Source organism: Hylobates moloch, unplaced genomic scaffold (assembly GCF_009828535.3).
Source record: "Hylobates moloch isolate HMO894 unplaced genomic scaffold, HMol_V3 SCAFFOLD_9, whole genome shotgun sequence".
NCBI classification, from domain to species: Eukaryota; Metazoa; Chordata; class Mammalia; order Primates; family Hylobatidae; genus Hylobates; species Hylobates moloch.
The window spans coordinates 5,801,376-5,815,944 of NW_026652284.1; the positions used below are offsets into that span (position 1 = coordinate 5,801,376).

The following is a 14,569-nucleotide window of genomic DNA, read 5'->3' on the forward strand; positions in this document are numbered from 1 at the left end:
TTAGGGAAAGCAGGGTGGCACGACCCCGTTTGGGGCTTTTCCCAGTCTCCACACACACCCCCAGCAGCTTGTCCTTGGAAGTGAGACAGCAGCCTTTCTCAGACTCTCCTTCACCTGCCCAGCACCTGGGATCTGGTTAAAAGGCCTGTTCGGATTCAGGAGGTCTGGGAGGGGCTGAGGCTGTGCACTTCTAGCCAGCTCCTGGGTGAGGCTGCTGATGACGCTGGTCCAAGGACCACACTGAGTAGCCAAGAGGGCTTTGGTCTCAGTCTTAGGGACCTGGGCCCCATTGCTGCGCTGCCGCCTTCCAGCTGCCGATACTGAGCCTCATCCAGCCTCAGTTTCCTTCTCTGTAAGGTGGGCTGATCAGCATCGGCTGGCAGGATGAGTTGCCTTTCATTCATCCAACAACTATTCCCCGAATGCCATTTATTTTTATTTTTTATTTATTTTTTTGAGACAGGGTCTCACTCTATCACTGAGGCTAGAGAGTACAGTGGTGCGATCTCGACTCACTGCAACCTCCGCCTCCTGGGTTCAAGCGATTCTCCCGCCTCAGCCTCCCGAGTAGCTGGGACTACAGATGCCCGCCAACCACGCCCGGCTAATTTTTGTATTCTTAGTAGAGATGGGGTTTCACCATGTTGGCGAGGCTGGTCTCGAACTCCTGGCCTCAAGTGATCCGTCCGCCTCGGCCTTCCAAAGTGCTGGGATTACAGGTGTGAGCTACCACGCCTGGCCCCCGAGTGCCATTTATGTGCCCCACACACTGTTGTAGCCTCTGGGGATTCATGGTGAACATATCAAGGCCTGCTCTAAGGTGGCTGCGGACATGTGTGCGAGTCACCAAGCACACAAAATGGGGCAGCGTGAGAGAGTGGGTGGCAGTGGAGAGAAGTACCTGGGCTGATGCAACACAGCCAGCTGCAATGGGGAATGCAGGGGACTGGGGCAGCCCTAACCGGCCACCTTATATGTGGGCTGGGGGGTGTGTTAGGGAAGGAGGAGGTGATGTCTAAGGTGACACTTGGAAGATGAGTGAGGGGTGGCCAGGAGGAGAGTGGGCTGAAGAGCTGCAGGTGGGACAGGGCAGTCTGGAAGTGACTGTCCTGGAGGAAGGGGGTCGCTGAGCTGGAGAGACCTCAGTGGGGGCCAGGTTACCAAGACCTGGCCAGAGGCCCAGAAGAGAACGGACTTTCTCCTGGAGCACTGGGGAGCCGGGTGCGGGGAGTGTTAAGCAGGGAAGAGGCTGCTTCCTATTTGTATGTGGGGAGTGGATCGCATAGGGTCAAGATGAATCAGGGACCTCTGGAGGCGATGGCAGGCCCAGGGAGGAAAACTGGACATCAAAGGTGGAGAAAAGTGAGCAAATGAGAATATTACGGTGCCCAGCTGTCCAGCAGGACGAAGGGAGGGGAAGGGTGGGCAGCTCAGTGGAAGCTGCAGCTGCAGCCTCTTTAAGATCCGAGTGGCCTCTCATTCTGCACATAAAACATTGACCACAGGGAGCGGAGAGGCTTGGGCCATAGGGGAGCTCGAGAAGGGGTCATGAGTCTGCGAGGAGAGGCGTCAATAGCCGCCCTCGGATGGGTTGGGGAGGGCCACTGCGCCTCTCAGCTTCAACGCCTTTCGCAAGTTCCTTGGGTGGTGTAATGAGCGAATAAGCCAGGCATGGAGACCCCGTCTGCTGGCCTGTTCTTGCCGCCGCAGCAGCGACCAGCGACCGGCCGTGCCCCCCGCCAGCGACCAAAGTGGACACTGCCCAGAGCCTGGAGCGGCGGCTCAGGCCGAAGCCTCACCCCAGCGTCACCCCCCACCGGCCAGACGCGGTGCCTCCCTGCAGACGCAGCCCCGCGGAGCCATTACACCACCCAGGACATGCAAAAGGTTCCCGGCGCCACGGCGGGAGCTGGGCCAGAGGGAGACGCGCCTCCCTCCCCTCTCTTGTCTTCCCCGCCTTAGCTGACGGCCACCAGCTCGTGCTGCTACCCCCGCGAAGGCTGGAGGTACTCCCGCGAGCACAACGCCATCCTCGGGCCCTTTGGCGAGCTCATGACCGAGGCCGACATCCTCCGCATCGAGCAGCAAATCGAGAACCTGCAGGTGCTGCACAAGGCGCAGAAGCTGGAGGCGCGCCTCGAGCAACTGGAGCTGGAGCTGGAGCAGCTGCTGCCCATCTCGGCCGCCTTGTCGGCGCCGCGCTTCACCGTCGACCCGCGCCGAATGCATGGCCGCGCTGCCAGCCTGCCCGCCTGGTGCAGCAAGATCTCCACGCTGCTCAAGAGCATGGCCACGCTGCTGGCCGCGCTGGGCGGCCGGCCTGCGCACCTGGCGGAGCTGCTGACCGCTGACACGGGCCAGCCGCTGGCGCCGCTGCCCGACGCGCCCTGGCTGCCCGGGCCGCTCTGCCTGGGCCGCTCGCACTCGCTCAGCTGGTGCCGCGAGGCTGTGGCGCGCGAGATCCTCGAGTGCGGCGTCTCAGTGCAGCATCTCCGCGCCACCTACGAGCTGCGCGCACGGGGCGCGACGCCCGCGCGCTGTCCGCGCCGCAAGTCCCCGCAGTCCGCTGGCGCCCCGGGCCGCGAGCCCATCCTGGAGGAGGACTACGTGGCGGCCGGCTCTGGCCAGCCCAGCGCCGCCGCCGCCCACGGCCCGCTGGTCGACTGGGAGCCCCTGGGCACCCTGGGCCCGCCCGAGGTACAGGATCGCCAGGCGGCGCTGCCTGAGCCCGAGCAGCTGGCGCGCCGGCCGCCTCTCTGCACGGAGCTGCGCGGCGTCCAGGACTACCTCGACCTGCGCAAGGAGCGCATCGTTTACCTCTTCCTGGAGCACTGGCGCCGCTGGGCCTTCCGCGGACCAGGCAGCCGCGCCCAGGCGCGCCTACGCAGACTGCTGCCCCGCGTGGCAGCCTCCGGTGCCGGCCCGGGGCTGGAGGCCACGGACGCCCCCCGGCTGCCGGCGAGCAACGGCGAGGCCCACAGCCCAGACGAACGGCTGCGGCAGCTGCTGAGGCAGCGGCAGGCGGTGGGCAAGCTGCTGAGCCACTGGCGGAGCCTGCTGCGGCGCGTGCCGGCAAGCCCGGGCCTGGCGCACGGCCTGTACTGGCCCCAGCACTTCCTGCCGCCCCTGGACGGCGGCGCACCCCCGCGCTACGACAGCCTCACGCTCGACCTCTTCATGCTCGGCTACTTCCAGCTACTCGAGATGGGCCTGAGCCGCGAGGAACGCAAGTTCCGCCACCTGCTGTGCTACGAGATGTTCGACCGGCTGGGCAGCCACCCGTGGGAGCGCATCCGCCTCTTCCACCGCGTGGTGCTGGAGGAGGTGGAGGCCGGCCGGCGCGGCTGGAGCGACGGCTTCGAGGACCTCAGGCACCAGTTCTTCGGAAACGGCCTGGAGGCTGAGCCGGCCCCCGAAGAACAGGCGAAAAAAAAGGAAGAGGAGGGGAAAGAACAGGAGCGGACCGAAGAGGCCGCTCCAGTTCAGATGGGGGACCCGCCTGAGGGGCAGCCCGAGGCCCTGGCCCCTGCGCCGCAGCCGCCGCCGCCGCCCCCGCCCGCCGCGCCTCCCCCGACCTCAGACTCTCCTGGTTCCAAAGCCCCCGCCGAAGACCCCTTGGAGCTGGTGTCTGAAATGGGCGAGTTCAGCAACGAGGACATCTGCCGCTACATCGACCGCAGCTTCTCCTTCTGGAAAGAGAAGGAGGCAGAGCTGTTTGACATCTGAGCAGCGGAATTCGGAATTCACAGTTCACTCTCGAGCGTCTTAACGTGGGCCTGGACGCCTGTCTGACGCCCTCCAGAGGCTGGAAGCAGCGGGAAGAACCCAGGACTGTGGCCTTGAGCAGCCCGGAGGGCCCAGGACCAGGCTGCCTCAGCCTCTGAGGTCCCATCGTGGCAGGCTGTGGGGCGTTGATCGGATAGGCAGGGCAGGGACAGAACAAACCAGGTGTCCCCCCTCTGACCCCGTTTACTTGCTGAGCTCTGTGTGGAGGAGCCAGGCAGCAGCAGAAGCCCCTCTGAGTGAGGGGCTGCGGCTCCTCCTTGCGGCAGTGTGGCCTGCTCTTTGGTTTTCCACTGGAGTTCACAGCTACCTCCTTGGCTGAGGTCAAGGGAGCCACGTGTGCAGTGTTCGGTGTGAAGTGTGCCGTGTACAGACCCTTTCTCCTCTGTAACATTCAGGAAATAAAACTCTTTGCTGTAAACTGCCTACGTTGGACACCACACCTGCCCCTGATGTCATTGCAGCCCCACGATTGTAGAGCACGTATCTACTCTATTGGGAAGAGGGCAACCATGGGCTGAAGGTCCTTCGCAGGGGAGCCAGGGGCAGCCTGAGTCTCCCTGAGCCAAGAGGCTGGGTGGGGGCCCGCATCTGCGTCTGCCCAGAGGTCTTGGGCCTGTGGCCATTGGCCACCTGCCTCTGTGGGGAATTAGGCTCAGGACCTCTGGGTCCTAGCTACTTGTTTTCTGCTTCTGTCCCACTCAGCTCTGATCTCTCTGGTGCCTCCTGTAGGACACAAGGGTCTGGGTTACTAGGGGAAAGGAGGCCAGCTCTGAGGGGGTGTGACCAGGCACCTCCATCCACTTGTCCCACAGAAGTGCATCAAAAGGATGTCTTCCTGTGACCCTGACTCCTTCAGGTCCCGAGGTTGAGGGTGCCCCATATCTCCCAGCCCCTGCAGGCCCTGAAGCTTTGTGGTTGTGTTTCAGGAGGAGGAGGAGGAGGCCCGGCTGGCCAGCATGCCCGCTTGGAGGCGGGACCTCCTGCGGAAGAAGCTGGAAGAAGAGAGGTGAGCTGGGGGTCAGGCAGAGGCTGGCCTGGCAGGGTGTCTTGACTGCGTCCGTGAGGTGGAGGTACCAAGTGACACTGTCTCTTTTTCCTTCCAGGGAGCAGAAGCGGTGAGTGCAGGGCTGGCCCCAACCTGCCACCCTTATCCCCACCCAAGTCGCAGAGGGTGGTCCCCTTCATCCAGGCCAACTTGAGTGCATCCTCCCGTCTCTTGGCCCTTGTAGCACAGCCTCTTTCTTCGCTATAATGTCCCAGACCGCTGTCCCGCAGAATCTCTCTCTCATGCTCTGATAACTTTGTTCCCGGTTACTCAGTCCCTGCCTCCTATTAACCTGGCCTTTTCTACCCTTCAGTTAACCTAACCCCACTATCAATCACCTTGATTGTCTGGCCCTCAGAACGTACTTTCTGCCCCTACTAATCTCACCCAGCCCAGTGCTGTCCAGTAGAAATTTAATGAAAAGCCACAGATGTAATTTAAAATTTTCCAGTAGCCACAGTGAAAATGTAGAAGGATATAGGTGAGCTTAATTTTAGTACTGTTTTATTTGGCACAAAATATCAAAAATATTATTTCGACACATAATCAATTATGAAAATTATTAATGAGATGTTTTATACTCCTCTTGTAAAAGTAAGTCTTTAGCCAGGCATGGTGGCTTACGCATATAATCCCAGCACTTTGAGAGGCCAAGGCAGGGGACCACTTGAGCCCAGAAGTCTGAGACCAGCCTGAGCAATGCAGTGAGACCTCATTCTACAAAAAAAGAAAAAACAAAAAATTTTTTTTTTTTTGAGATGGGGTTTCACTCTTGTCACCCAATCTGGAGCGTAGTGGCGATCTGGGCTCATGCAGCCTCTGTCTCCTGGGTTCAAGTGATTCTCCTGCCTCAGCCTCCCAAGTAGCTGGGATTACAAGCGTGTGCCACCACACCCAGCTAATTTTGTATTTTTAGTAGAGATGGGGTTTCACCATGTTGGCCAAGCTGGTCTCAAACTCCTGACCTGAAGTGATCCACCTGCCTCGGCCTCCCAAAGTTCTGGCATTATAGGCATGAGCCACCAAGTCTGGCCTTTTTTTTCTTTTTTGAGACAGAGTTTTGCTCTTGTTGCCCAGGCTGGAGTACAATGGCACAATCTTGGCTCACTGCAACCTCTACCTCCTGGGTTCAAGTGATTCTCCTGCCTCAGCCTCCCAGGTAGTTGGGATTACAGGAGCCCGCCACCACGCCCGGCTAATTTTTGTATTTTTAGTAGCGGCCGGGTTTTGCCATGTTGGTTAGGCTGGTCTCGAACTCCTGACCTCAGGTGATCCACCCGCCTCAGCCTCCCAAAGTGCTGGGATTACAGGCGTGAGCCTTCGCACCAGGCCTGCACAAAAAAATTTTTTTTAAATTAGCTACACGGGGCTGGGCACAGTGGCTCATACCTGTAATCTCAGCACTTTGGGAGGCTGAAACAGGTGGATCACCTGAGGTCAGGAGTTCAAGACCAGCCTGGCCAACATGGTGAAACCCAGTCTCTACTAAAAATATAAAAATTAGGTGGGCGTGATGGCGCATGTCTGTAATCCCAGCCACTCGGGAGGCTGAAGCAGGAGAGTCACTTGAATCTGGGAGGCAGAGGTTGCAGTGAGCCAGGATCATGCCATTTTGTACTCTAGCCTGGGCAACAGAGTGAGACTCCATTTCAAAAAAAGACAATTAGCTGGGCGGACCGGGCTCGGTGGCTCATGCCTGTAATCCCAGCACTTTGGGAGGCTGAGGCAGAATGATCACCTGAGGTCAGGAGTTCGAGACCAGCCTGACCAACATGGTGAAACCCTGTCTCTACTAAAAATACACAAATTAGCTGGACATGGTGACGCGCTCCTGTGATCCCAGCTACTCGGGAGGCTGAGGCAGGAGAATCGCTTGAACCTGGGAGGCAGAGGTTGCAGTGAGCTGAGATCGCGCCACTGCACTCCAGCCTGGGTGACAGAGCGAGACTCTGTCTCAATTAAAAAAAGAAATTAGCTGGGCATAGTGTCACACACCTGTGGTTCCAGCTACTTGGGAGGCTGAGGTGGGAGGATTACGTGAGCCCAGGAGGTTGAGGCTGCAGTGAGCCATGATCTCACCACTGTGCTCCACCCTGGCAACAGAGCGAGACCGTGTCTCAAATAGTAATAAAACTTAGTCTTTGAAATATCATGCACATTTTACACCTGCAATCCATCACAATTTAGACCAGCCACATTTCAAATGCTCAGCAGCCACATGTGCTTAGTGACTACTCTGTCAACAGGGCAGATCTACCCTCCATGTTCTAATAACCTGTCTCTAATTCTCAGTCCCTGTTTCTCAATTATATGGTCTCTCTGCTCCCCAGCAGCCCCACCCCAGTCCTCCATACTTCATATTGACAGCTCCCCAACAACTCAAGTCCTGGTCCCAGTAATCTTGCTGCTGCACCCAGCAATACCACCTCCTCACATGGTGCCACACAGTGACCCAGCACCTCTGTTTCCAGTAACACCCCAGCCCACAATAATCCAGCCTCAACCTCCCACTCACCCAGCTCCCCTGTGCTCCAGTAACCCCATTCTGCCCCCAATCTAGCCCCTCTGTCTTCAGCAACCCAGCCCCCGCCCTCAGTAACCCACCCCTTGCATGGGTGACCTGGCCTCTGCCTGGTGCCTGGCCCCACCCTTTCTGCTAGCCTGGGTATCTGGCCCCAGACTTCACCGGGTCTGCCCCACCCTCCCACTGCCTCAGGAAACAGGAGGAGCGACAGAAGCAGGAGGAGCTGCGGCGCGAGAAGGAGCAGTCAGAGAAGCTGCGGACGCTGGGCTACGATGAGAGCAAGCTGGCGCCCTGGCAGCGACAGGTCATCCTGAAGAAGGGGGACATCGCTAAGTACTAGAGGCCGCAGACTCCTGCCCGCAGCCTCACAGCTCCGTGGGGCCCCCCGCCCCAGCCCCAGCCAGCCAGGCCCCGGTGGAAGGGCTGGGAGCCGCACAGCCCTCCCCTCCTGCGCTGGAAACCCTCCCTGACATCCCACCCTGGTCCCCGCATCCCCAGCCCTTGGCAACACTGGAGTGCACACGCCGCCCCGGTTGCCCAGAAAAAGTGCCCAAGCTGCTGATGCAAACAACAACAACAAATGCTGCTTATTTGCATGCCGACTTACATATATTTGCATGTTCGTTGAATATCAAAGAGTGCAGAGCTCTCCCCAGCCCCGTGGGTTGTGACATTGTTTTCCTGCGGGGCTCAGCCCCCTCCAGGATGCAGCCCCCTCCCCCGCACCCCGGAACCGGCGTCGCTGGCGCATCCTGGGTGGAGGCAGGCTCCGAGCTCGGGGAAGGGGTTTTCCCTTCCTCCCTGACCCAGATCTGCGCGCGGCCCTGCCCGGGCCTCATTTCTTATCCCCGCCAAGGGTTTCCTCTCAGTCATTTGTTTACCAGAAACATGAAAACTGCCTGTCTGGCCCGGCCGCAGTTGCGGCCCCCGGGACCCCACCTCTGGCCCCACCTCCCTCAAGTCTTCGCCCCGTCCCCAGCCAGACCCACTCGCTGCCGGGACTCTTTCACTGCCCTGGTGGAGTGAATGGAGGATAAGGGGCCCTGACCCTGTGTCTCCAACTGCTGCACCCCATCCCGACCCTGTCCCCACCACCTCGCAGCCCCATTAAAGCGCTCTCATCTGGGCTCCGGTTCACTCACTCGCTGTGGCCGCAACTTGCTCTCTCCTTCTCGGGGTAATTGGGCCAGAGTGTACTCAGGAGGGGCAGGCTTGGGAGCTAAGGCCACACTGGACTCCACCATGGGTGCCAGACCCCGGGGTGACAAGATTCCCGTCCCCTTCGACTCCCTCGAGAAAAGTCCAGGCTACTTAACACCCCAGCCCGGCAGAAACACCAAGAAGCCGTTTTTTGTTTTTTTTTTTCTTTCACAGATTTAATACCGCGATCTTAGCCAAACTCCGGCCGAGAAACTGAGAAATGTCTTGACCCCCTCTCGACATTCGTTCGTTCTTTCTTCGCCTTGGCTGGAGCGGTAGGGGCGAGCAGGGGTGGGGCCGGCTGGTGCTGCTACGCAGGGCCGTGCCAGCGGCTTAAATAAGTGACATAAAATGTCTACACGCATAAGTAACCGTACTTAGGGCTTCTGCAAGGGCCACCAGAGCGCCTAGGTGGCAAGTGGGCGCCGTGTCACGGGCCGCGCTGCAGGCGGCTGCGCAAGTCCTCCGCGCAGCCGTCCAGCCCCATGCGCTCCAGGGCCGCATAAACGGCGCCCAGGCCCGCGGGCTGCTGCTGGCGCCAGCGCTTGAGCATCTCGTACTGCTGGTCTCGGAAGCGGCCGATCTCCACCTCCACGGCTTCGATCTCTGCCTCCCGCAGCCCCAGCGTACGCACGAACTCCTTCCAGCGCCGCGCTGGGACCGCGTCCATCACGTCGTAGAGCTGCGGGCCCGGCTGCAGCATCATGGCGGGCGAGCCGTCTGGGGACTCTGGCAAGAGTGTGGGCGCAGGAGCGGGGCCTGAGGCAGGGCCAGAGAGAGCCAATGGGGTACGTGGGCCGCGGTCGGGAGGCGGAGTCAGGGGCGTTCGTGCGGGTACCCCAGGGCTGAAGCCTGCTGGATCCGATGGGTCAGGGCACAGAGGGCAGACCCGGTCAGTTAGGGGGCAGAAAGGGAACACGTTGTGAAACCACAACTTCCCACCGCAGACAGGAGAATGGGGTCAAGGCCTCAGGCCACTGATGTCCCTTACCAAGAGCTCCGTTGGGCAACTGGTCCCAGGACCATGTCACCTGCGGGCAGAACGCTTCCTGGGTCTCGGGGTAGCCAGGGGTCCAGCTGTTGCCCACCAACTGGACGGTGCACATCTTCTCACTGCTGTCAGGAGGTGCTAGAAGGGTGTGGGCGCTGTCTGAGGGTGACAGATGGGTGGCCTGGAAGCCAAGAGGGGCCCCAGGTCAGCCCTGCTTGCCAAGTAAGGCCCCTTATTTGCAGTGCCTCTCCAGGAGGGGACAGTCCCTGGTTCAGTCAGCAGACACCCCCGCAATGACACCTCCCACAGTTGGCCCTGCTCTCACTGTGGCCCAGCAGAACTCTTGCTTCTGCCTTGAGTCCCCTGCCCCCGCCTCCTTCCTCTTGTCCCCCAGCACCATGGGGCTCTCCTTCCATTGAACTGTTAGCTCCTGTGTACGAATCTGAACTCCAGCTGACTGAGCACCCCTTGAGGGCAGGCACTGTGCTGGTCTCATCCACTGATGACTCAGCTCCCAACACCTCTGTCAGCTTGGTCTACCCTGTGCTGGCCACGTGCCAAGCTCCAGGGATCACAATAAGGCTTGATCTTCCAGCTCTAGAAGGCAGCCCAGAATCACACAGTGAGGTTCTTACCGGTGGTGGGGTCAGAGCCTCCATCCCAGCTTCATCTGCTGACAGACACAGAGAGATTGCAGTCAGCGACCAGGCAAGCCCCCTGGACCTGGGTGCTGGTACAGCTCCTCTAGGGTTCCTCTGCACCCCACACTCCCTGCCTCAGTTTCCCCTTCTGTATCAGGGTTGAGTAGACTCTGGGCTACCCATCCTGACCCCAGGCTTCTGGGTGCGTCTGTGGGTGTGTGTGTACTTACCAGTAACCATGGGCTTGTGAGGCCAGCAGTGGCGGTATGTGTAGGTCAGGGTGGCCCCAAGCAGGAGGGGGACCACAAGGCCAGCCAGCAGCACCTGGACCCAGAACACTGAAAGCAGCTGGTGGGTGTTGGGTGGTTGCCCCCCCTCACCCGCCTCCCCTCAGCCCATCCCAGTTCTCCCACTCGCATTCCCAGCACACCACCTACTCTGCCTCCAGCCACAGACAGCGGCACAGCGCTCTGGACAGCTCCCCAGGGTGCTCCTGCAAGGGATGGGGGTGGCCTGAGGGATGAGGGGGTGCATGCCAGGAGGGACTCCCTAAGACTGCCCAGCATCTGCTCTATCCTAGAGACCCTTCCCTCCCTAGGCCTCTCACTCTACCCAAGAATGTTCCTGTCATTGTGTCCCTGGTAACAACCACAGACACTATTCATTGAGCTTCTTCTAGACTACATGAAGAGTCACTAGAATGTCAACTCCAAAAGGACAGGGATTTTGCCTATTTTGTCCCCTGTTGCATCCCCAGCACCTAGAACAGTGTGTAGAACATAGCAGGTATTCAATAAAGACTTGAATGGAGGCCGGGCGCGGTTGCTCATGCCTGTAATCCCAGCACTTTGGGAGGCCAAGGTGGATGGATCACGAGGTCAGGAGATCGAGACCATCTTGGCTAACACGATGAAACCCCGTCTCTACTAAAAATACAAAAAATTAGCCGGGGGTGGTGGTGGGCTCCTGTAGTCCCAGCTACTTGGGAGGCTGAGGCAGGAGAATCACTTGAACCCAGGCAGCAGAGGTTGCAGTGAGCCAAGATCGTGCCACTGCACTCCAGCCTGGGTGACAGAGCAAGTCTCCATCTAAAAAAAAAAAAAAAAAGACTTGAATAGATACAGAAAGTCCCTACCTCTGATCAAAGGCCTGTGAAGAAGCTGCTAACATCCCATGTTGAGAAAGGGACACCACACATCAGAGACGCGAATTCTCTGAACTTGCCCAAGATCCCCTAGAGAACTAGCAGCACAGTCCTGACTCTCAGCCCTTTGTATTTATTTATTTAATAGATGTAATATTTATTTATTTATTTAATAGGTCTCGCTCTGTTGCCCAGGCTGAAGTGCAGTGGCACGATCATAGCTCACTGCCGCCTCAACCTCCTTCAGCTCAAGTTTTAAAGCTATATCAATGTGACTCTCTGTATAAGTGACAAATCATCTGTAACATGTGGCTAGAAGGATCGCTGGGGGGAGTGCTAGCTGAAAGTGAAGGCACATACCCTTATTTATCTGGCTAAGGTGGATCCAGGTTTCTCTTACTAAGTTTGCCTGAAGTGGGGCCCACCCATCGCAGGGCCAAGCTCCCTCCTCCCTGTCCCCTCTTCCTATTCCTGAACCAGCAGCACCTGCCCCACCCCAGGCCCCTGCCCTGCTCCCAGCCGCCCTTCCCCCAGCCGCCCTTCCCTCCATCCCACGACAGCTAGGAATTACGTGGGGCAGGACACGCAGCCATCGCCGTGTTCATAGAAGCCAGGCAGGCAGGTCCCACAGTCAGTATCTCTTCGGGAACCTGCAATCCAGGAGAGGCATGCGTCACCATGGGACAGGAGTGGGGCAGGCAGGGAGAAGGGGGTCTGGGAGTAGATAGCCCTGGGTGGGGGTACTCACAGAGTAGCCGTGTGTGGCGGTGCAGGGCCCCGCAGTCTAGGCATGGTTGGCAGTAGAAGGGTGAACTGCTGACACATTGGCTGACCTGGCACTCCACAAACCAGCCTGGCTTACAGCCACAGCGGGTGTCGGCCACTGCCGAACAGTTCTCCAGCGCCACCTGGGAGGCTGGTGGGGGTGCAGGGAGATGGGGAGTGGAGAGTTAGTTAGTCAGGGCCAAAGGCTCCCATGGAGAGGCAGAGGCAGACCCCCGCCCCCAAGATAATGGAGACAGAAACAGGCGAAAGAGAGACAGGCGCAGGGCTACCCTAAAAAAGAGAGAAGCTCAGAGATTGAGGCTGACCAGAGGCCAAGGCACATGGAGAGATGGGAAGGTCACCAGGAAGAGAGAAGGGGCAAGGGCACCCTGAAGGAGGATCAGGGTGGAGGGTTCTGGCAAGGGTGGGTGCAGGACCCTCACACCCCAAGTTTGGGCCCAAGCCAGCCACTTCCTTCAGAAAGGCCTGTCCTTAGGAACTCCCTGCCAAGCACTGAGAAGCCCCTCACCCTGCTCATCACAGGCCTGGCAGCGGGCACATTCAGAATTATGGTGGTTCTCCCAGGCCAAGAAGGTGTCTTGGGGACACAGAAGGCAGGTGGAGTTGCCGCAGGGCTCCGTGCAAGGGGCCTTCAGGTAGTGCCCTGTGGAACCAGGCAGGGGTCAGGCAGGCAGAGGGGCTGCCCAGCAACCCCCGACCTGCTTCCCACCCTGCCCTCCCTCCCTCTGTCTCTCCAGCTCCCTACTTCTCTGTCAGCCTATCCCTACCTCCTCTGCCAGCCTCCTCTTACCTCCCTGGCCTGCCCGCCACCTCTCCAGCCCTGCCTGCCCCATGCCTCTCCCACCCCTGTGGCCACTTACCCGCTGGGCAGCCTCTGCAACAAAACAGACCAATCTTCTTGTGGAAGTCACCGGCACAGTCACACCTGGAGCTACGAGTGCCGCCCTGGGCCTGGGCCCCCAGCAGCACCAGGAGGAGCGCCTGGGGGACAGGTGCTGCTGACTCTCAGCGCAGCTGCCCACGTGGGGCCTCTCCCTGCCGCGTCTCCTCCATTTCGGAGGCCCCAGCATTTGCCCACAGAGCAGCCCACTTCCCAGGCCCCGGGCAGAAGGGGTGCCCATGGGTGGAGAGGAAACTAACTTCCTTCCCCCTGCGCACACACCAGGCTTCGGAGGGGGTGCTTGCCAGCCCCTCACAAGTTTCCCCTCCACCAGAGCAGGGACCTGGCAGCGCCCCCACCCCCACCCATGCTTTCTGTTGAGGGAGGGACACTGATAATGCTCTGCCTGGGCCCCCAGACCCTCCTGGGAGGGGTTTCCTCTCAGTGGAAGGGCTACGCCCTGGCGGAGCCTCTAACGAGGTCGGAAGGGGCCGCCAACCCAGCCCCCAGTGAGGCTTGGAGTGGAGACGCGCCCGGGGCCCCTTCCTTCACCGAGGCTCTTGGGACAGGGCTCAAAGCTGCCCCTCGCCTCCTGCGTCTCAACTCACCGCAGCCACCGCCGCCACCGCCGCGCAGCCCCGCGGCCGCTGCTCCATAGCCCTCCGCGCCGCGCTGGGCCCTCCGACGGGCGCCCAGGGGCTTCCCGGCTCCGTGCGCTCTGCCCGTCGTGGTTCCGCCTTCAGCCCCGCGCCCGCAGGGCCCGCCCCGCGCCATCGAGAAGGGCCCGCCTGGCGGGCGGGGGGAGGCGGGGCCGCCCGAGCCCAACCGAGTCCGACCGGGTGCACCCTCTGCTCGGCCTAGACCTGAGCTCATTAGGCTGCAGCGGACAGGCCAAGGAGAACACGCGAAGCGCTGGGCTGCCTGCTGTGACCAGGGGCACAGGATAGAGCTGCATCTCGGTCCCCACCCCGAGTCTCGCCCGAACCCTGAGAACCACTTCAAGGTAGAGCCAGGGCAAATGACTTCTCTCTCGGCCTCCGCGCTCCCAGCCATGGAGGAGGTTGGGCCAAAAGTACCGCAAGGGGCCAAGCGCAGTAGCTCAGGCCTGTAATTCTAGCACTTTGGGAGGCAGAGGTGGGCGGAACACTTGAAGTCAGGAGTTCGAGACCAGCCTGACCAATATGGTGAAATGCCGTCTCTACTTAAAATACAAAAATTAGCCCAGCGTGGTGGTGCACACCTGCAGTTTCAGCTACTAGAGTGGCTGGGGCGGGAGAATCGTTTGAACCTGGGAGGCAGAGGTTGCAGTGAGCCGAGATCACACCACTGCACTCCAACTTGGGTGACAGAGTGAGGCTCTGTATTAAAAAAAAAAAAGTACCCGAAGGGACCCCCATGGAGGACCCACCTTCCCAAGAGGGCTGACCTGAGTGTGGGAACTGGGCAGATTCAGCCCTGAATCCCAGGGGAGCACCTGGGGAGAGGATCTGATGGTGGCTGAAGGTGGGGAAGTCTGGGAGTGTTGGTCTGGTGGCACCCCACCCCCCGTTACTTCCCGGTGCTTCCCATGGC

At 59.8% G+C, this 14,569-nt stretch overlaps 3 protein-coding genes across 9 annotated transcripts in view; 1 reads left to right on the forward strand and 2 right to left on the reverse strand.

Moving 5' to 3' along the window:
• Positions 1 to 8,497, forward strand: part of ESPN (espin) — a 36,674-nt gene extending 28,177 nt beyond the window's left edge. For 3 of the 6 annotated variants that reach the window (XM_032758749.2, XM_032758750.2, XM_032758751.2), the window contains 3 exons: positions 4,713 to 4,792; positions 4,890 to 4,901; positions 7,548 to 8,497. In XM_032758749.2, the coding sequence (XP_032614640.1) occupies positions 4,713 to 4,792; positions 4,890 to 4,901; positions 7,548 to 7,695 (240 nt within the window). In that variant the 3' untranslated portion in view covers positions 7,696 to 8,497. Of the gene's footprint in view, positions 1 to 1,962; positions 4,295 to 4,712; positions 4,793 to 4,889; positions 4,902 to 7,547 lie in introns of those variants that run through there. The other 3 variants (XM_058444167.1, XM_058444166.1, XM_058444169.1) reach the window with 3 other exon arrangements.
• NOL9 (nucleolar protein 9) overlaps positions 1 to 14,569 on the reverse strand; it is a 239,836-nt gene that overhangs the window by 134,295 nt on the left and 90,972 nt on the right. The gene's annotated exons all lie outside the window — the stretch shown is intronic.
• TNFRSF25 (TNF receptor superfamily member 25) lies at positions 8,338 to 14,568 on the reverse strand. 2 transcript variants are annotated; one of them, XM_032758752.2, is made up of 10 exons: positions 13,615 to 14,568; positions 12,978 to 13,098; positions 12,626 to 12,760; positions 12,080 to 12,247; positions 11,903 to 11,981; positions 10,625 to 10,680; positions 10,418 to 10,525; positions 10,182 to 10,219; positions 9,547 to 9,727; positions 8,338 to 9,314 (listed from the first exon to the last, which is right to left on the reverse strand). In XM_032758752.2, the coding sequence occupies exons 1-10, from the start codon at positions 13,651 to 13,653 to the stop codon at positions 8,986 to 8,988; spliced, it is 1,254 nt and encodes a 417-aa protein (XP_032614643.1). In that variant the 5' UTR covers positions 13,654 to 14,568; the 3' UTR covers positions 8,338 to 8,985. The 2 variants fall into 2 exon arrangements, with proteins under 2 accessions (XP_032614643.1, XP_032614644.1); XM_032758753.2 differs by having other exon boundaries at positions 8,858 to 9,314; positions 10,182 to 10,216.

What these genes read in the sequence shown, in the direction of transcription:
- TNFRSF25 (XM_032758752.2), bottom strand. Translation starts at nt 13,653, where the DNA reads ATGGAGCAGCGGCCGCGGGGCTGCGCGGCGGTGGCGGCG. An exon ending in CCAGGCCTGTGATGAGCAGG is followed by an intron (nt 12,248 to 12,625) that starts GTGAGGGGCTTC and finishes CACCCCCACCAG; the next exon opens with CCTCCCAGGTGGCGCTGGAG. An exon ending in GGCTGCGTGTCCTGCCCCAC is followed by an intron (nt 10,681 to 11,902) that starts GTAATTCCTAGC and finishes CATCCCTTGCAG; the next exon opens with GAGCACCCTGGGGAGCTGTC.